Below are 21,708 nucleotides of genomic sequence, written 5' to 3' on the forward strand. Positions count from 1 at the left end.
ACCAGAACTGTGATGTTTGCTAGGTCACACTGGTACCTACAAAGAATACAGGGACAGGGACATGAAATGCATAATCAAGAGTAATTGTCCATAGACAGGATTGGGTGATGTCTGAAATACACTTGGTGTACTGTAAGTTATTTCATTCCTCAATGCAATTCCTCAATGAAATGTGCTGATCCACCGCTAAGAGGCCTGACAATATTTATTGTGACGTGGACAATAGGGCCTTATTGGAAGTATTTTCCAATGTATTAATTTTTTTAAATGTTTATTTATTTTTGAGAGACAGAGAGACAGAGCACGAGCAGGGGAGGGGCAGAGAGAGAGTGGGAGACACAGAATCTGAAGCAGGCTCCAGGCTCTGAGCTGTCAGCACAGAGCCCGATGTGGGATTGGAACTCACGAACCGTGAGATCATGACCTGAGCCGAAGTCGGATGCTCAACCGACTGAGCCCCCCAGGCACCCCCCAATGTGTTAATATTCAAATGGAAGTTTTCCTTGATCACATTGGGAAACATCTCTTTTACTCCAGATTCATTTAATCCAGTGCTAACTCCATATCCTCACATAGGGCAGTTCTGCTATTTAGTCTGACTCGCTAAAGAGAATGTTGAGATTTAGAATATCCCCATAAACATCTGCCCCTTCTTGAAATTTGACTTCTTTTGGGTAACATAATCTTACTTCCCCTAAAGTTTCCCTTTTTTAAATAGAAGAAGTGAAAATTAAAATAATTTTAAAAAGCAATTAATTTTGCTGTCACACTAATTTTTCCTTCTAGCAAAATAAAATAGTAAAAAATTGCTCAGAAGTCAGCACTGCCTATAATAGCATATTTTAGAACAAGACTGCTGATCACTATGCATTTCCCAAACTCTTGGTAGCTCTGGAATCTTTAGAAGACTCTTTTCTCTAGTACTTCTCTACAATCTTGGTCTAACCCATCTGTGAGGATTTAAAAATTCTTCAAACTTATTTGTCCTTTTCTACATCAGTGCCCATGTTCCTATTATTCTCCATTCTCTAGCTATTTTGATTCTCTCTGTAAATGTTTGTATTTATATTTATCTTGGGGTGAAATTAATTTTCAATATATATTGGCAGTATCAATGGTGAACATAAAGAATAGTTAGCTCATTCATTCACAAATATTTGTTGCATATCTGAGGACATAAGAACTGGATTCCAGTGCTAATTCTGCCCCTATTCAATTGTGTGCTTTTGGATAAGTCATTTTACATATTTATTTCAAATACAATTATTTACAGATAATTCTTACCAATCTTTATTAGTTATAGGAGTTTGTTCAGTACATTTTTGTGGCCTCCAAGAAGCCTGAACCATACTTGTACAGAATACAGACACAATGATGATTTTTTTTCAATCAATGAATAAGTTTTTCTTTATGTTCATTCAAGTACATTAACTCTGTCAGTCACTGGGTAAACAAAGGTGAAGGACTTAATTGACTACCTGGTATCTTACCCTGAGCTGCCTTTCTAGGGTCATAGCTGCCTATTCCTTGCTTTTTCAATACTTTTCCATTGAGGAGATTTATAATATTAGAGATTATTCTATGTCACCCCTTCTTTAGCCATGCATGTAAATACTATGGTAATTCACAGGAAAACACCAGTGGAGTGATTCTTTTTGTCAGTTAGAGAGGTTAAACAAGTTGTATCTATCATAGCCTGTTCATTTGGTCAAGAACAGTTAACAGGTGGATCTCATCTTTCTTATATTCAACAAACCAGTCACAGAAGATGTTGGAGCATCTTATATCTTCTGATGAGAAAAGAAAAAAAAAGATCTGAGAGACTAGGAAAGGAACAAAACTTTCATATGCTGTTGGAGTATGAGAGCAATCTGCTAATATCTATCAAAATCTAGGACCTGCATATCTATTGAAAAAGTAATTTCACTTCTAGGAATTCATGCTAAAGAAATTCTGGCATGGGAAAGCAAAGATATATGTACAATGATGCCTGTTGAGACATTATTTGAGAAAGCAAAGAAATGAAACAACGTAGATGGATGAAAGGGGAATAGTTAAATAAATAATGGTAGATGTAACACAGTGAGATGCAAAATATTTTTTAAATAAGATAGATCTTATGTGCTCATGCAGAAAATTCTCAGGGCACATGAGTGGCTCAGTTGGTCGAGCATCTGAGTCTTGGTTTCACCTCAGGCCATGATCCCAGGGTTGTGGGATCAAGCCCAGTGTTAGAGCTGAGCATGGAGCCTGCATAACATTCTGTCTCTCTCCCTCTACCCCTCTACTCCACTCATTCTCTCTCTAAAATAAACTAAAAAATGAAAAAAATTTTGAAAAAAAGAAAATTCTGACTAGATTATGTAAAAGATAACTTATAGGTAATATATATAATTTCACTGTTCTAAAGCAAACAATAAAACCAACTATGTATATTTATATTTGTTTGTTTGCATATAAACATGTATATACATAAAACTTTTTCATATAGAAGAAATTATGCATCAAACTTATGAAGGTTGGCGTGCCTGGCTGGCTGGCTCAGTCGGTAGAGCATACGACTCTTGATTTTAGGGTTGAAAGTTTGAGCCTCACATTGGGTGTAGAGATTACCTAAAAGTAAAATCTAAAACAAATAATAAAATTTTTTTTTAAAAAAGTAAAAAAAAAAATAAATCAAAACCTCTGGGCTTTGGGAAATATATTCAGAAATATAGTCTCTACTTAATCTTGGTTTCCTTATTTCTAAAACATGGATAATATCAGTGCCACCCATATGGTTGTCATGAGAATTAAATGAATTTAATACATGTAAAGTAATTATAAAAGTGCTGCCTTGTAGTGAGCACTAAATAAAATGTAATAAAAAATTCTTTAAAAAAAAACATAGGCACAGGCTTCTTTTTCAATTAAAAAAATGAAATAAACACAAAAAAGTAAAATACAAGGACGGCAATGGATATCTGGATCAGTACCAGGGTGGATTTCAGTCTTTCCAGGTTATGAGACAGGCTCAAACCTCTGCTACTCAACAAATGTTGGGGAAAGAGCAAGACTTTGGAAAGCAGGTTACTGGGATCAGTCATGGCCCCTGGTGGTTGGTCGCTACCCTACCCAGAATGTCGACGAAGAGCGAAGGAAAAAACACGTCTCTTTTGGCCCTGATTTGTTTCCCACTCAAAGAGAAGTGTCGTAGGGATGGCATCCTAAGCTCTTTTACATCCAATATCTTAACATCCTTAAACCTCAGACACTAATTTTGCTGACGTCACTTGCCATCGGCAGCCCAACATTAGTAGTGGTTTTATGTATTGTGTTTCTGGGGCTGCGCTTTGCCTCCTCCCAGCCACATCCGTGTACAAACACGCTCTCGTCCTTCAAGTCTTCAGCTTTGGCATCACCTTCATTATGCAGTCTTTTCTCGCTTTCACCAGTGAATATTACACCCTAATGCAAAAAATTAGCTGCATTTTTTGGGTACGTGTATATGTTTATATTGAACATTATATATTTTTTCATTCATCCAGTTTCATGGGCGTGGGACCTATATAGTCATACAGGGCCACGGTTGGTTTAATTCTCTGCTGCTGCTCTCTTGAAATTACTTAACCTTTTTTTAACAAGGGCCCTGTATTTTCATTTGCACTAGGCCTTGCAAAATACATAGCTGGTCCTATTTTCAAATTACACTTGCAATTCTATATTGTATATAATTATTACTATTCCAGATGAGGAAACAAAGTCTTTGAATGAGTAAGTAACTTCTTTTCAAGGTTCCATAACCGCTCTATTGTAGACTCAGGTTAGAGTCTACCGACTAGTTACAAGAATTTCTCACCTGCATCAGGGTCACCTGGAGGGCTTATTAAAAGTGCAGATTCACAGACCACATTCCAGGGCCTAATAAAACATACTTTTTATAAGCAGGGTCTTGGAATCTGCACCTTAAGCAACTGTTCCACTGGTTTAGAGAACAAGATTATATTCAATTCATCTCTAATTTTAGAACCTAGCATAGGCCTTCACTCACAGCAGTCACTTAGTACATGTTATGCTGACTAAGTGAGTGTCATTCAGTTATAGACAGATCCAGCATTGCTATTGCAGAATAGCACCAGGGTTTTTCAATTCTCAAAGTGCTTGAGAGTTTAAATGCTGGAAGCCTTATCAGCAGCTACAGTTGAGACATTTTTGCCACATACTTGCTTGCCATTGAACATCCACATGGAATCCCTGGATATAAAACCTTTAAGTTGTTGCAGTTCTTAAGATTTCAGAAGGACTTTTCTGGCCAGAGATTCAGAATCACAAATGCATAGTGGTGTCAAAAGGTCAATCTCATGATATTATTGGGAAGGTGATTACTGAAATCAAGATTTAACAAATTAAATACTTTGTGGACTTTGATGTAAGGAAGACACAAAACTCAGCACTTCTAAAATGTTCATGACCAGATGGAAAGCTATTTAGTCATTTAAAAATGCTAAGAAAATTTTTTGACATAGAAAAAAAAATGCTGATACTATACATAGAAAAATTAAGATTCAAAATTATATCTACAGAGTGATTCTAGTTCTTTTAAAGTGTATAGAAAAAAGAATATGAAAATAATGCCAAATGATGATGAGATTAAGGGTGTTTTATTTATATAATTTTCTCTAATTTACAGTGGGCTTCCTGTTCTTTTTGATTAAAAGTAAAACCGAAAGCCTTTATCTTACTTGCAAATTCTTTTTTCCTTAGCTTAGAATTTCCAGGAATTTCTCTTTCTTATCAAAAATCAAGATGCTAAATTCTGTTACGTCTAGCTCCCAAATGTGTTCAACCCCTGTTCCCTCCTCACTATCTCTATTTCCAGCATAAACTTTTAAAATATGTCTCTGTTTTCTCTGTTTCAAGTCCTATCCCTTCAATGCACATTTCACAATACCAACAGAACCATCTTCCTAAAATATACATCAGATCAGTCCCCTCACTTTTCAGGGCAGTTTAAGAGCTGAAAAGTAAAAACAAACAAACAAACAAGAGAAAATAACATCTTTGGAATGCTATCGAAAGTGACCTGATTTCATACCTTAGCTTCTGTATTTACTAGCTAGTTACAAGATCCTTTAAGGATGCCCCAGGAAATAGGCATAATAACAGGAGTGTTATTATAACACTATTATAACACTATTATAACAATGTTTGCCATTATTGAACAAACACTGCACACACAGTAAGAACAGATACTTTACCATTGGTTAGAGGAGAAACTAAAGCCATGTCACATTGCCTTAGGCAGAGAAGCCGTAAGTGTTCAACTGGTCTTCCACATGGCTTCTCAGCAGAATACGCCCCACCTTACAAGGTGGTGACCATGTGGTGAGGGGTACAGTCAGCAGCATGTAGGAAGCATGCCAATAGTGGAACCCTTTCTGAAAAGCCTTCCTTTATTGACTTTTACTCATAGAGACTTAAGGTCAAAGCCCTTAATCTGGCCAGGCTCTTTACTCTCTTTTCCCAGCCCTTATCTAGACTCCAGCCACATCTGAGATGACTAGTTATTTCCACATACAAAATCTTCTCATGCCTCACTAGTTATTTTTTCAACTTAATGCCCCTTTAAAATTTTGTTCAAATTCTATTTTCACTGCAAAATCTTTTAAAATCAAAGTTAGTTATTCCATCCTTTAGCCTCCTCCAGTTGAATGCATAAGCCTCTATTACAGCTGTTGCTTAATTCTGTCTTATTTTTTCACCATTTGTGAACACATCAGCTTGCTCCATTAGAATGTAAAAATGTAAGTGACCCAGAATTATGTTACTGATTTTGTGACTAACGAGTGATGGTGCAACCAATTCATCTGGTTGGCTGAGGACTTTCCTGGTTTTAGCAGTAAAAGATCTGCATCCTGAGAAACCGCTCGGGGCAAACCAAGGTATACAGCCTCCTAATGTATAGTGCAGGGCAAAGCCTGTAAAAGATTTATAATACATCATCAGGATAGTCAAGAACTTTGAATTGCCTTTATAAAGAAATCCTTAAAGATTTCATCAGTGTGTGGTCCTTAACTTATAGTTCTTGGCTAATATGAGTCCAAGTACTTAAGACCATATTTCCTTGCTCATCCTATATTCAGAAAATTTATATCCCCTGAGATGGAATATTTTGAATACTGAAAGATTATTTTTAAGAGATGGCTAATCTCAAAAGGGATGAGAAGTTGAAATGCTGCCAGAAAGCGTTGAGTAGGAGGGAAGAAAAATAAAACAATCCAGTCCTACATTAAATAGTCTCTTCATTAAAACGCTATGGATTCATTCTTTTGTTTCACAAAACTGTGTATAATTATAGTATACAAAACCCCCAGATCTTCCTGCTATTAAGTATTTAAAAATATCCATTCCAGATTTTCAAAGTAAGTTTCACATATACGGTAATTATATCACACAAATGTGCCGTGCTTGGATTGTATTTATTAAAACAACTTAAATTTAGACTATCTCTATTAGGGTTGACTTAATATTTCCATAAGGATGGCCGGACATTTCCTGATAGAATAGGAAGTAATTATCTTATGGAAGTTCATGGGTGCTAGTTAGACACCTGACTTCACAAAACATTCTAGAAGAGAAATAAGAAAAGTAGTTTTAGGACTCTCCCTCTCTCTCTTTTTTTTTTTTTTAGTACTCTTTTTCGTATGTACACCTCTTGTTATGGTAACACATCTCTAGATTCTGCACAGAGCAGTTGGATGCTGCCTAGCCTGGCAACTCACATGATGCGGTGGGACGAATCATGGAATGAGACTGAGAAGACACAAGACAGATCAGAGGATGATAAGGCGATAGGGGAGTATTAGAGACTATGGCTAATTGAAGAATGCAAGCCTCGACTAAATATATTTTTAAAAAGTACTTTAAACACTCACCTGGTCATACAAAAATGTATCTTCAGGCATGACACCTGGTTTTTATCCCTAACATATTGGCCAGCAAATAACCAATATTCAAGTGCTATATAAAATATAAAATCCTGAGTTGTCTAGAAGTATTTTATAGCTCTGTGTAAGGTGCTGCTAAATACAGAATTATATATCAATTCCACAAATATTCAGTGCCCATTACATACTAGGAAGTACAGATAGAGATACTAAAAGAACTAATTTAATGAATTTATAGCCAAGGGGTTCAATCCATTGAGCGTCTGACTCTGGATTTTGGCTCTGGTCATTATCTCGTGATTTGTAGTTTCGAGCCCTGCTCCAGGCTCCGCGCGGACAGCCTGCTTGGGGTTCTCTCGCTCCTTCTCTCTCTGCCCTTCCCCCACTCTCTCTCTCTCTCTCTCTCTCTCCCCCCGTATCTCTCTCTCAAAATAAATAAATAAAAACTTAAAAAAAAAGAACTTATAGCCAAGAGAGTAGATAAATTAAAACATGTCCATTACTAACACCACTAACAATACTGATAGTGCCCAAAACTACCCCTCCACTTTCAGTTTGCATTAATAGTCTATGCAGGGCTTTGTGACCACCTATATTCTTATACATAGTTTTTAAACATTGTTAATGACTAGAAATACTTGGAATTTTAAGTAATTTTGTTTTAGAAACAGAGTACATTTTAACTAGATCGACATGTTCGTTGTGAAATAAACATGCTTGCTTAATTAACGTTAAGGCCTTGTCCAGGTTTAAGATTCTATAATTAGGAAGCACTAAATCATGGAGTCATCACATAAGAGGAAACATTGACCAAGTGACTCAGAGTCACTCTTAGGGCTAGAGCACTTTCTAATATATTTTGAGCAAGTTTCTGTCACGTGAGCTCTGTCTCTCAACCTGGCAGCTTTCTGACTCCATTAAAATTGGACTGTCCTCTGTCATTATCATGGGTCAGATTTTCTTGATTCATCTAAAATCTGAGCAAAATAGGTTTGCAAAGCCTACTGCCAACATTTATTTTAAAGTATAACTCCGCCACTTGATCTGTGACCCAGGCAAACTACTGCACTTAAATTTTAGTTTCCTCATCCTTAAAGTGGTGATGATAAGAACTAAGATTTGTCAGGTTTAAAGGAGACAATGTTTATAAAGCATTTAGCAGAGCCCTGGCATATGTAACATTCCATAAATATTGTCTAGTATTTTGACTGCCATTTCTGCTTCCACACAGATAGGGCCATCTTGTCTTTGTGCCGAGGAATCTTTGATGGTGTCTCCATAACTACCCTTGCCAGACATGTTTGCAGGAGGCATCTCTATCAGGCAGCCACTGAAGATTAGATATGAACCTGGACCTGATTCAGTCCAAGCCCATGCACTTTGTACTTCACCTCAACCCTTGCAAGGAGGTAAGAATCCTATGAACAAACTTGGCTTCTTCTTTTGTCTCTTTTACATTTTGATTTTCTGCTTCATATTTTTCTTATTTAAAAAATATTTTATTTTATTTTTTTCTTAAGTAGGCTCCACACCCAACGTGGGTCTCAAACTCACGTCCCCGTGATGGAGAGTCACATGCTCTACCGGCTGAGCCAGCCAGGCGCCGCTTCAGACTTTTTTTTTTTAAGGAAGAATCTTGCAGTTAAAAGAATACTCTCTTTCAATCTTGCAGATTGAAAAATACTCTCCTCTGTGATAAAGCCCAATTTCCCTAGCCTGCCACTGAAGAGTGTGCATACTTTGTCTGGAACTTACTTCTCTAACCTCCCTTCCCCATTCTTTCCTCCCCTTTTGGCACAGCTTACTCCTGCCCAAACTGACCTGTGATTCAACATACATGCAGTGCCCCTCCCATCTACATGCTTCAACCCCAGATGTTCAGCCTTCTCCCTCAACCCCAAATTCTACCCCATTTCCAGGTTTAGCAGCAATGTCAGACCCTCTGGGAAGGCTTCCGAGAACCCTTCCCAAAGAAAGTGCTTGGGCTTTGCACTGAGTCAGATCCAAGTTCACACCTAATAGTCATCTCTGACTAGCTGTGTGTTTGTGGATCCTTAAAAAAATCAGCATTTGGGGTCTTGCCTATAAATAAAATCCTAACCTACAGCAGTGATAGGAAGTCTAATTGCACAAACAAGGTGTATTGGCACCAACCACAAGTCTCAGGTACATCAGCGATTACTTCTTGCCTCAAACCACGCTCATTTCTTCTACTTGCTTATTTATAGACATGGTATAGGAAGAGCTGGACAGCTATTGGGTTAAAAGCAATTTGAGCTGGATCCCTCGTCTCGTTCCCTACAATAAAGTAAATTCTACATGAACCAAGGTTATTTATTTATTTATTTATTTAATGTTTATTTATTTTTGGAAGAGAAGGAGAGACAGAGTGCAAGCAGGGGAGGAGCAGAAAGAGAAGGAGACACAGAATCTGAAGCAGGCTCCAGGCTCTGAGCTGTCAGCACAGAGCTGGATGTGGGGCTTGAACTCACACACTGCAAGATGATGACCTGAGCTGAAGTCAGATGCTTAACCGACTGAGCTACCCAGGCACCCCTGAACCAAGGTTTTAAATGTAAAAAAATGAAATATCTAAAAAGAAAAAAAAAGAAACATCAACAACAATGAATGAATGAAATGAAAGACAGGTAAATTTACCTATGAATTTGGAGTGGAGAAAGACTTTCTAAGCAGGATACAACAATCAGAAGTCAACAAATCAAAGGATTGATGATTATAGCTAATTAAAAAATTTCAGTGTTTCTACAGGGAAGAAAGCTATCCAAGTTAAAATTACTTCACCCCGAGAAAATAATTTTGCAACATATATTATGAAGTGCTAACTTTCTTAATTTATAAAGAGCCCTTACATATCAACAAAAACTGCTGGATACTCCAATAAAAAAAAAAAATGGACAAAGGATTTGGTCAGGTAGAAAACCCATATGACTAATAAATACAAAATGATCTTCAATTTTGCTAATAAACACAAATTAAAACAAAAACAGAAAATATAATTTGTAACCTATTGGATGGGCAAAAACTGAAAAGATAATATTCAATGTTGGTAATGGTGTCAGTCCACAGGTCTTCTCATGCACTGTTTTGGGAGTGCAAATTGGTGCTACTTTTGTTGAGCACAACTTAGCAAAATTTACCAAAATTAAAAAAAAAGAACATTTCTTTGATTCACTACTTCCACTGCTAAAAATTTAGCTTAAAAATAAACTCCAGACTGACACAGTAATAAGCTAATCACAAAACTTTTTACAATGGAAAAAAATTATTCTCTGTTAATAGATGTAAATTGGGTCATGATACATACCAAACGTGAATTTCTAGGCAGTTATTTAAAGAGAATGGTGTTGACAAGGGCATTTCTGAGAAATATTAGGTGGGAAACAAAGTGCAGAAGGAATGTGATTCGTTTGCATAAATTTGAAATGTGGAAGTGGGGTGGGTTGAGTGTGTACCAATAAACATACTCAGATGTAAATATTTTTCTAGAAAACACAAGAAATAGAGAAGTGTTTACTTTGGGGGAAAGGAACTGAGAAGGGAAGAAGGGGAGATGTGAAATAGAGGAACATTTTTATTTTATACATTTGTAAACCAGTCTAGGGCCCAGTCTAGTATTCACAATTTTGTATATTACAATGAAATTGTATACACATGATAAACAGCACATCTATTGCGGAAGTTTGTTCCCAGCTTGTCAGTTAGAAAAACTGGAGAGGCCCAAAGTTTGGAGCACTGTCTATAATTTATTAACTGGTTAATAAAAGTACAATTTATTATTGTGTGGAAATTCAGACATTTTTTTTTAGAATGAAAGGCCTTCACAATGAAAGATTGGAGCTACTGGTGATGGAAAATGACAGAAATAAAATACATATAACTATGATGGGAGCTACTTTTGCTGTTGCAAGGGGAATCAGAAAAGGGTAGATGTGGCCTTAACATCAATTTGTGATATTTCAGCTCCACCCTGACAAGTGATCCAAAAATGTCATATGTATTTACCTTCAGTGCCAGCAGCCACAATCCTTCAACATCAGCACCACTTATCACTTTTTAAAATGAAAACTGAAAACACTGCCTTTTTTTTTTTTTTTAAACTAAGCTTTACATCCAATGTGGGGCGTGAACTCATGACCCTAAGATAAGGAGTCACATGCTCTACTGGCCGAGCCAGGCAGGTGCCCCTGAAAATACTGCTTCATGTGGGGGCCACCACCATCTACATCATCATGTTTATAAATAAATCTGTTTTCTAACAGTGAATATGTGTCTGTGAGCTTATCAGTTGCTAAAATTTGAATTTTTTCAAACTTACAAACGAGAAAAGGTTTTAAGCCTCATGCCAGCCTAGTTCCCCACCTATAACTGTTGAGGGTCATTTGCACAATCACAATGGGGATTAATAGGGCTTCCTGGGGCGCCTGGGTGGCTCAGGTCATGATCTCACGGTCCGTGAGTTTGAGCCCCACATCAGGCTCTGTGCTGACAGCTCAGAGCCTGGAGCCTGTTTCAGATTCTGTGTCTCCCTCTCTCTCTGACCCTCCCCCGTTCATGCTGTCTCTCCCGTCTCAAAAATAAATAAACGTTAAAAAAAAAATTAAAAAAAAAATAGGGCTTCCTGCTACCACTTACGTCATGTATGTAAAAAATGTGCTCAGAGGTTCCAGGGAATGATTCCGGAAATATTCAAATTCTCTGCACAGCTTTTTCCTCATCTCCGTGTCAATTTTGGAAACAGTAAGAGGATTTGTTTGATTAGCCAAGAAGTTGCCATAATCAGTGGTCTGGAGATGAATTTTCACATCTGAAATTAAATGAAACCTCAAATCAGATTAAAATTTGAATATACATATCTAGCTTTTACAATGTTAATTGAGTTTATTGTGACTTTATGATAAATGTATATTAAATTATCTTATTAGACCTTAACATAAGGTATTTATATGATACAGCCTTGAGTGTTACTCTCTAAAGCAATACAAAATTCAATGTTAATACAGATATTCTGATACAACAGAAGAATTTCAGTTATCTAAAAAATCTAGAATTATTTAACACAGCTGAAAAGAACATTAACAACCACCTACTTCTAAGTTTACCTTAGCCGGTTGTAGTCATTTGGAAATAGCTGCTCAGAAAACTGTAGAGAAGGATACTAAGACTCCATCTCAGCTTGATGGAAAAGAGAACTTTATTAGTGATGTTTACCATGGCTATGGAAGGTGGAATGGGCAGTCATCAATAATACCCTTTTATTATAGATGAAGAAATTGAGTCTCATTGGGGCTAAATGGTGGAGTCAGATAGTAGTAAGGCTTGAATTAGGAGATGGATCTACTTATCTTAAAATCCAACATCATTTCCAGAAGACCATACTAGGCGTCCTGTAAATGGCCATGTTTTTGAATGCCAGGTGATTGCTGAAGCATTAAGTGGGAGAGGAGAGGTAAGAAATGAAGCCAGAGAAGTAAGCAGGGGATGTCCCAAGAAAGACTTGAATGGCATCCTTCATCCTGAGGATAAGAGGGAGCCACAGTGGGCTATGAATTGATTGCTCTGGGAGCTGATGAGACAGTGGGTTTGCAATTAGGCACTCAAGTGATTCCTAACATATCTGAGATTCAGAGGGCAGGCACTCTTCCTTAGTATCTGGAGTATATTATGCACTGGAAATATTCTTTACCTCACAGCAGAATTCATTTGCTCAATTACCTATTTAATTAACTTAATTTTTAAAAATTATACCCCCCCCCACCTTTTTTTGCCATGTCTTATTTGGCTTTTATTCTAGCAGTTCAGATTTTTATACAATTTGACAGTTTGTATTCTCAGCACTGAGGAATATTTGCCAACAGAAGAAACACAAATGTTATTTCTTTCAAAACCATGATATTTTGCTCATGTGGCATATGTTTCTTCTAAGCAAAATAACTTCCAAACCTTTCAGCTGCCAGTGAGATCCTGAAATTCAACGTCTCAAGTGTTTCAGACCCCATAGGAATCTTGTAATATTGTGGTCAGTGGAGAGGCAAATGAAATAGAAGGAACCTTTTTTTCCCAGCATGAAAACAATCCAAGGGACACTTGCATTCAGATACTAAGAAAATCTCAGGATCTGAACCGTTTGCTCTGAGATGATGACTGACTGCCAATAAGGTCAACAATGCATGTAGTTTTATAGTTTTCAAAATGGGTTCAACATAATTTTTTCTCTGCATTTCCCCAAGTGCTTATTTAAATAGGTTTGTGATAAAAAGGACTTTGTGGTCAAATAAATTTGGAATAAACAGGCTTCTTAGCTGCAGGAACTGAAAGCATTTAACACATTAATTTGAGTGATTTTTGAAAAGAGTATGGTGCCGAACCTCCCAAGCCACTAGAAAACAATGGAACCACCCACAGAGCAGACTGGAAAATTACACTGCTTTTTTATTCGGAGAAGTAATGTGTCAAGTGACATTTCTCTTTTTTATTCAAATGAGGCAATGGAATGTTTTCCAAACTGGGATCACTACCAACTAAATCAGTTTAATAGGTCCCAAACAGCAAAGAAGAAAAGGATTCGATTAGGCTGTTGTAACAAATATCAGAGTATCTAACACCGAGTAGCATATACATATGTGTGCGTACAGGTTGTAGTGTAAAAATGGGTCTTCTGTGGGTTGCAGTCACTGGGTTCAGGGAATTATCTGAGGTCACTTGGCTACTGAGACAGGATAATGATCTGGGACATTATGATTATCTTCTATTAGCTTGTGAGCAGATCATTTTTAGAGAAGGGTAATTTTTTTTTTTCCTGTGCAGTTTCCCATTTGGGGCTCTCTATAAAAGTGAATGTCCAGACCTTTCACACTGCAGGTAGGTTTTATTTATTTATTTATTTATTTATTCATTCATTATAAAAATTGTTTAATGTTTATTTCTATTTATATATTTATATCAGAGAGAGAGAGAGAGAGCAAGTGACAGAGGGGCAGAGAGAGAGGGAGACAGAATCCAGGTTCTGAGCTGTCAGCAACAAGGCCAACGCGGGGCTCCAACTCAAGCCGTGAAATCACAACCTGAGCCGGAGTCGGAGGCTTAACCGACTGAGCCACCCAGGCCCCCCCCCCAGGTAGGTTTTATGCCAAGGAAGCACCTTCAGGAGGTACCTGGAAAAGGTGCTATCCTTGAGCAGTCCCCTGCCTTTTCCCTGCACCCTGCTGAAGCTGAACTTACAAAAGTTATCTGACCTTTTTGAATTGTTTCTTCATCTGCAAAATGGATATAGAATTCATACTTTTAGGTTGTTGTGGGGATTAGACAAGATGATGTAGGTGAAGAGCCAGCATATAGGAACTACTACTTAATATTATCTTTTTTCTTCTCACTTTTACCACCTATTTCAAAAATAATTTGATTCATTTCGCTAAAGACTTTGGTTTTTATTCTCTAAATCAGACTATTCTCAGCCAATATATTGGCATCAGCCATCACATCTTATAATTACTCAGATTTTAATTTGTATATATCAGTATCTATAAAACCAGAACTTCTCCCTCCATTTTTGTTAACATACTTCCATTCTCCCCGTGATAAAACTTCAAATCCTCTCTGGTACTTTCTCACTCCAAATCCCCTCTATTGTTCCTTAATGTCCTCTCTGGTTTCCACTCTGTGTGCCCCTGGTTTAGAATGGCCACATGACATCAAGATTACTGTGAGCTCTTAAATTGATTCTCCCAAGTTCATTTCCTCCTCATGTACTCCCTGCCTCAAATTTAATCTTTACTAATAATTATTTTGATTTTGTAATGCTCCTATATGAATCTTGGAGTCACTGAAAGTTGTAGGGAGATTAAGAATGACCTTCATAATATTTGTAGTGTCTTGCCACTGACAGAATGGTTTTAATGGACATCAACTCTCAGCCTTACCAAAATTTCCCATTTCATAGATGAAGAAACTGAGGTTCAGAGAAATAACATGTTCATGTTTTCTATGCTTGCAAGTATTTGACTGAAGATTCAGACATGTCTCTTGTCCTCATTAGTTTTTCTAAAACTCCATAATCAGACCTCCAAGGTCCTTCAAAATTTTTCCCAGTCTAAATTCTAGCCTTTTCTCTAGGTATTCTAGTATTGCAGCCAAACTGGTTTACTCCTCACCTATATGCTTTTATATAGGAATCTGTATTTTATTAATTTTCCCTGCTGGGGCCCAGTGCCCAACCATCTCAAAACTGCTTCCCTGCATCTCACTGGCATTTTCCTAGCCTATAGCCATGAAGATCTGTTTCACTTTTGAGTATATCTGCTATTTATAGGTTTCAACTGTTTTTGTATTTTTAAATTTTAATTGTTTTTACTTATTTATGATATCCTTTCAGCTAGATAGTGTTTAGGGAATGAATAATATCTTATTGTATATCATTTCTCCACATCATCTAATGCAATTTTTATTGCATAGATGAACTTCAAATATTAGTAGATTTAATTTGTGATTAAAAACTTAGGACCATGGGAATTCAGGCTGGTGCAGCCACTCTGGAAGACAGTATGGAGGTTCCTCAAAAAACTAAAAATAGAACTACCCTATGACCCAGCAATTGCACTACTAGGTATTTATCCTAGGGATACAGGTATGCTGTTTCGAAAGGACACATGCACCTCCATGTTTATAGCAGCACTATCAACAATAGCCAAATATGGAAAGAGCCCAAATGTCCATCGATGGATGAATGGATAAAGAAGATATGGTATGTATATATACAATGGAGTATTACTTGGCAATCAAACAGAATGAAATCTTGCCATTTGCAACTATGTGGATAGAACTGGAGGGTATTATGCTAAGTGAAATTAGTCAGTCAGAGAAAGAAAAATGTCATACTACTTCACTCATATGAGAACTTTAAGAGACAAAAACAGTTGAACATAAGGGAAGGGAAACAAAAATAATATAAAAACAGGGAGGGGCATAAAATATAAGACCATAAAACATGGTCTCTCATAAATATGGAGACCAAACAGAGGGTTACTGGAGGGAGTGTGGGAGGGGGCACGGGCTCAATGGGTAAGGGGCATTAAGGAATCTACTCCTGAAATCATTGTTGCACTATATGCTAACTAATTTGGATGTAAATTAAAAAAAAAAATTAAAAATTAAAAAACAAACAAACTCAGGACCAATATAGCACTTCATTATACAATTCCATGTTACCAAGGTTGAAACTCCACATTTTGATTCTTATTCACCAGAATGAATGTTTCTAAACAAACTGGTGCTCTCTGAAGAACAGAATCAGCTACGTAGAACCATATACTAAATACCATTAATCATAACCATGAGATGGGAAGAATTATTTCAGGAATTCAAAAGTCTAGCAAAAGAGGGGAGACTGATTCTTGTTGTGTATACACTACAGTTCAGGGAGGTTCTTATGATTTCCCAGGAATTCTTATGGTAATGCAGTTTACAAAACATTTTCAGGAATTTCTGATGCTCCTGATGATTTAGGATTAGGCCAGAGAGATACCATCTAAGTATCAGATAAGAAAACACCATGCTAAAAGTTAAGCAGCTGGCTTAATATCCTAGAACCAGAAAGTGGAAGTGCTAGGACTTGAACCCAAACATGTAGATATTTCTAATGTGAATTTTCAGATTCTTACAAGGTACAAAACACAGCCTTAGGCTAGAGGAACTTGGACAGAAAATTATATAGTTTCTGTCCCTTTTTTTAAAAAAATGGATATTTCTTTTTAAAATTTCAGCTTTATTGAAGTACAATTGACAAATAAAACTATAAGATATTTATTTTAGAGAGAGAGTGTGTGTAAGCGGGAGAGAGCAAAGGGAGAGAGAGAGAGAGAGAGAGAGAGAGAGAGAGAGAATTATAAGAAATCTCCACACTCAGGGCTCAATCCCATGACCCTGGGATCATGACCTGAGCTGAAATCAAAAATCGGAAGCTCAACCGACTGAGCCACACAGGCGTCCTGCAAACTTTAAGGTATTTAAAATGTACATTTGATGGGGCACCTGAGTGGCTCAGTTGGTTAAGTGTCCCACTCTTGGTTTCAGCTCAGATCATGATTTCGTGGTTTCGTGAGTTTCAGCCCTGTGTGGGGCTCTGCACTGGCAGCATGGAATTCTCTCTTCCTCTCTCTCTGCCCCTCCCCCACTCACACTGTCTCTGTGTCAAAATGAATAAACTTTAAAAAACAATAAAGTGTACATCTGATACACATATACATTGTGAAAGGACCCCCCCCCCACCTATTTAACTGACACCTCAGTGGCCTCACATATTGATAGGCTCTGCCCTTAAGAAGCTTAGAATATAGGAGGAGATAGATTCATTATTCAATTATGAGTTAAGCCCTTAACTGTGGTAATTCAGGGAGCTAGAAGATAGTCAAGTGCGACAAATGTCCTCCCTCAGCATGACGCATCTATGCAAGTGTCACAGAATTAGGACTGTTACAAGGCATAATAGAGTACAAAGTTAAGGCTTGTCAATTGTACTCCAATAGGGGTACAGGAGGAAAAAATTTACAGAGGAAGTAACTCAGAGTGGAGACTTTAAAGAGGAATGACTGTTCTCCAGGCAAACAGGATAGAGAATGGAATCTGTGACTGAAGGAATAGCTTTACAAAAGGTAGAAGGATTTTGAGGAAATGCTTACAAGGTAGAGATCAGCAAGACTGCTCCAGTCTTTTGAGCCAAGGGTGAAGTTTATCCTGTATGGTGAAAACCATTGAACTATTTTTGAACAGGAAAGTGAAGGTATTGGATATGCACTTTTAATACAAGGTGAAAAAAGTGCTATAATTAGAGGCACAAATAATATTTAAGGGAGCATGAAGAAAGCCTTTTGAACTAAGTCATATATACATACATATATATATATATATGTATATATATATATATATGTTTAAAAATAGATAGTAGGTATAAATACAGGTAAAAAGTAAAAGGTCACCCATACTTGTCATCCACCACCCCGCCCACTCATTCCCAGAAACTATTCTTAGTTTCTGTTATATCCTTTCAGTTTCTTTGTATCTAGACCATCATATAGAAAAAATATTTTTAAATTTGTCTGCCTTTTTACTAAAGAGTACTATGCCACACATAATTCTTCCCCTTGCTTTCCTCCCTTAATAGATCTTGGTGCTCTTTTTGTATCAGTTCTCTTAAGAGAGTGTCCTCATGCTTTTTTTTTTTTAATAGCTGCAGAATATTCTGTGATGTGAATGTTACATAATTTGTTTAATTAGTTCCCTGCAGATGGACATTTGATTTGTTTCCATCTTTTGCTATTCTAAACAATGCGATATGAAATCTCAGGCCAAGTGTATATGCACTTGGAATTTTGATAGGTACTGCCCAATGGCCGCCTTAAAGATCTTTTTTTTTCAGTATTTTTACTCACCAGAGTGGAAGCCCTTTTAGGGAAGGGACTGTATCTTATTTAATTTTACTTCCTTGACTCTAGCCAGAAATGTTTAATATGTTGTTGTTAAATTAATTTTTATTGGAAAGGAATGAAGGTCATGTCCTCTAAACGTGAGATATAATCAACTTTCCTCATTCCCTTTCAAAAAATTACTTTTCAAAAAAGGAAAAAGTTTAATTCAGAGAGCCAGTGGACACTTTTCACCAAAAATTTTAGAAAATATGAATTACTAAATTCTAGAGATCTAAAATATTAATTTTACCAACTTGTCATTTTTGAAGAGGAAAGAATATTTGCAAAAGTCTTACTTGTAATTTAAAAAATTCTAATGAGGGGCGCCTGGGTGGCTCAGTTGGTTAAGCGTCTGACTTCAGCTCAGGTCACGATCTCGCGGTCCGTGAGTTCGAGCCCCGTGTCAGGCTCTGGGCTGATGGCTCGGAGCCTGGAGCCTGCTTCAGATTCTGAGTCTCTCTCTCTCTGCCCCTGCCCCGTTTATGCTCTGTCTCTCTCTGTCTCAAAAATAAATAAAACGTTTAAAAAAAATAAAATAAATAAAATAAAATATTCTAATGAGGGACACCCGGGTGGCTCAGTTGGTTAGGTGTGCAACTTCGGCTCGGGTCATGATCTCACAGCTCGTGAGTTTGAGCTCCACATTGAGCTCTGCAGTGGGGGTGCAGAGCCTGCTTGGGATCTCTCTCTCCCTCTGTCTCTCTGCCCCTCCCCCACTTGCGCTCTCTCAAAACAAATAAAGTTAAAAAATTTAAAAAATTAAAAATTCTGACGAAAATAGCAGTGTTGCCATGATAAGACATGGAGAAAACTTAAATTCATGTTACTAAGTGAAAGAAGCCAATCTGAAAAGGCTACTTACTGTATAATTCTAACTATATCACATTCTGGAAAAGGGAAAACTACAAGAGAGCAAAAAAGATTCGCAGTTGCCAGAAGTGGGATGGGGGAGAGGAATGAACAGGTGGAGCAGAGGATTCTTAGGGCAATGAAAATACTTTGTATACTATAATGATGGATACATGTCAATATATTTGTCCAAACCCATAGAATGTATAACAACAAGAGTGAACCCTGATGCAAACTATGGACTCTCCGTGATTATGATGTGTCATTGTAGGTTCATCAATTATAACAGGCTACGGTAGGGAATGTGGACAACGGATGAAGCTGTGAGTGGATGCAGGCAGGAGGCATATGGGAAATCTTTAAAATTTCCTCTCAATTTTGCTATTAACTTAAAAGCTGCTCTAAAAAAAAAAGTCTTAATTTTTTAAAAAGTGTTAATTCTTTAAATTTTTTAAAATGTTTATTTATTTTTGAAAGAGAGACAGAGTGAGAGACAGGGAGGGGCAGAGAGAGAAGGAGACACTGAATCTGAAGCAGGCTCTAGTCCCTGAGCTGTCAGCACAGACTGACATGGGGCTCGAACTCACAGACCAGGAGATCATGACCTGAGCCTAAGTCAGAAGCTTAACTGAGCCACCCAGATGCCCCCGCAAAATGTTAATTCTTTAAAAGAACATTTTATGCCACTTTGACTTTATTATTTTTCTGCCAAGTCACTTTTAAAGACTTCAAAGTTTCCACGTAGTACAGCCTTCCAGCACTACCAATGGGATAGGCCATGTGAACTAGCTTCCCCCTTCTATCTCTGGGAACAGCAGAGTCACAGAGTGTCCTAGCAACTGATTCAGGTCACTGTTAGTCAGGGGCAAACCTTGGAACAGATGAGTATTTCTGGTCACACTAGCACAATTATATATGCAGTTAAGCACAATTATGAATTCTAGGACTTTTCAAAGTTTTTCTAGACAATGTTCATTTTCTCTTCTAAATTTACCTGAAACCTTATATTCTTTCTAAGTAAGTGTAAAACAATTTGTTGATGTCAGAACACTCTTGAAGTCTAGAGGACTTGATAACACTAAAGGCAAATTTAATCTCTGCCAAATTAGCTCTTCTTTTACAGAAAGTGTCTGTGTCAGCACATAGTACCACAATGACAGTTTTATCCACTCTTCTTCCCCTGTATTGGTACAGTGCAGATTTTGTGCAAATGTAAACAGAAATCCTTAAGTCCTTAACATTGATCCTGATAAATGCCCTTGATTTTTTTTTCTTCAACTCTTTTTTTTTTTTTTTTTAAGATTTTATTTTTAAGTGATCTCTACATCCATTGTAGGGCTCGAACTTACAACTCCAAGATCAAGAGTTACGTGCTCTACTGACTGAGCCCACCAGGCACCCTTCTCTTCAACTCTTCATCAACTCAGAAGATGGCTCGGTTTCTCTCAGTGTATTTGCAGATACAACAGCTGCATTGCTTTTCCCAAGTTATTTATTTCCCAACGTCCTATGAAATAATCAGGTAGGGCAGACCTTATTATTATCCATATCAGAAAGGAGCTGACATCAACATAGGCATAATCATTTATCTTTAATTCGTGCTCAGGAGGCACAGACATTTTAGTGGAAAAAGAGTTGTGGATATGTCTATACTCCATCCCTGACAAGAGTGTCAGATTAGACAGAGGCATTCTAAGCCTGAGCATCCTCAACTGTTAACTGCAGACATGAAATCCTTATTTAGATTTATTTTCTCAGCAGCCAGTATAACCCGTAGTTTAATGACCCACACTTGACACTCCTGGGGGTCTCCAAACAGATTGGCACACAGATTCAAACATAGTTATGAAATGAGTGGTTAAAAAAATATATTAGGAGGAAAGAAAGATAGAAACCTGAGATAAAAGAACAACAAAGTGTTGATGGATGTGACAGGATCTCTTAACCAGGGTGCAAGGATGGCTTTGGGTGGCCCAGGACCCCTGATATTACATGGAAAATTCTGTGTGCATTTACCTGGGTGTGTTTTTCTAAGAAGAGTCATTCTCTAGATCTTCGAAAGGGTCCGAAACCCATTTTTTCCTCCCAAATTGAAGCTGATGGTGATTTCTTTCTGAATTCTTTCGTGAGCTGGCTAAATCTGGTTTTGTATCATATTTTAGGTATTTTTTGTATTGTTTGTGTTAAAATTTGCATTTTTTAGCTTATTTAAAAGTTGGACTGGGGCATTCGGCTGGCTCAGTCAGAGGAGCGTGTGACTCTTGATCTTGGGGTCATGAGTTTAGGCCCCACTTTGGGTGTAGAGATTACTTAAAATAGATAAATAAATAATCTTAAAAAAGTAAAAGCTTGATTGAAAACTAAAAAGAATTCATTGAAGTGGCTTCTGTTAGAAACACTCATTCTGCCTTGTGTTCATTCACTTTTTCTACTTCAACTTAAGCACACTTTCTTTT

The 21,708-nt window shown here is 37.2% G+C and overlaps 1 protein-coding gene across 1 annotated transcript in view; it reads right to left on the minus strand.

Annotated features, from left to right (window-relative positions):
* ATP6V0D2 (ATPase H+ transporting V0 subunit d2) overlaps nucleotides 1-21,708 on the minus strand; it is a 43,747-nt gene that overhangs the window by 19,785 nt on the left and 2,254 nt on the right. The window contains exon 2 of the mRNA XM_049633203.1: nucleotides 11,580-11,751. Within this exon, the coding sequence (XP_049489160.1) occupies nucleotides 11,580-11,751 (172 nt within the window). The remainder of the gene's footprint in view (nucleotides 1-11,579; nucleotides 11,752-21,708) is intronic.

This window comes from Panthera uncia, chromosome F2 (assembly GCF_023721935.1).
Source record: "Panthera uncia isolate 11264 chromosome F2, Puncia_PCG_1.0, whole genome shotgun sequence".
Taxonomy (NCBI): domain Eukaryota; kingdom Metazoa; phylum Chordata; class Mammalia; order Carnivora; family Felidae; genus Panthera; species Panthera uncia.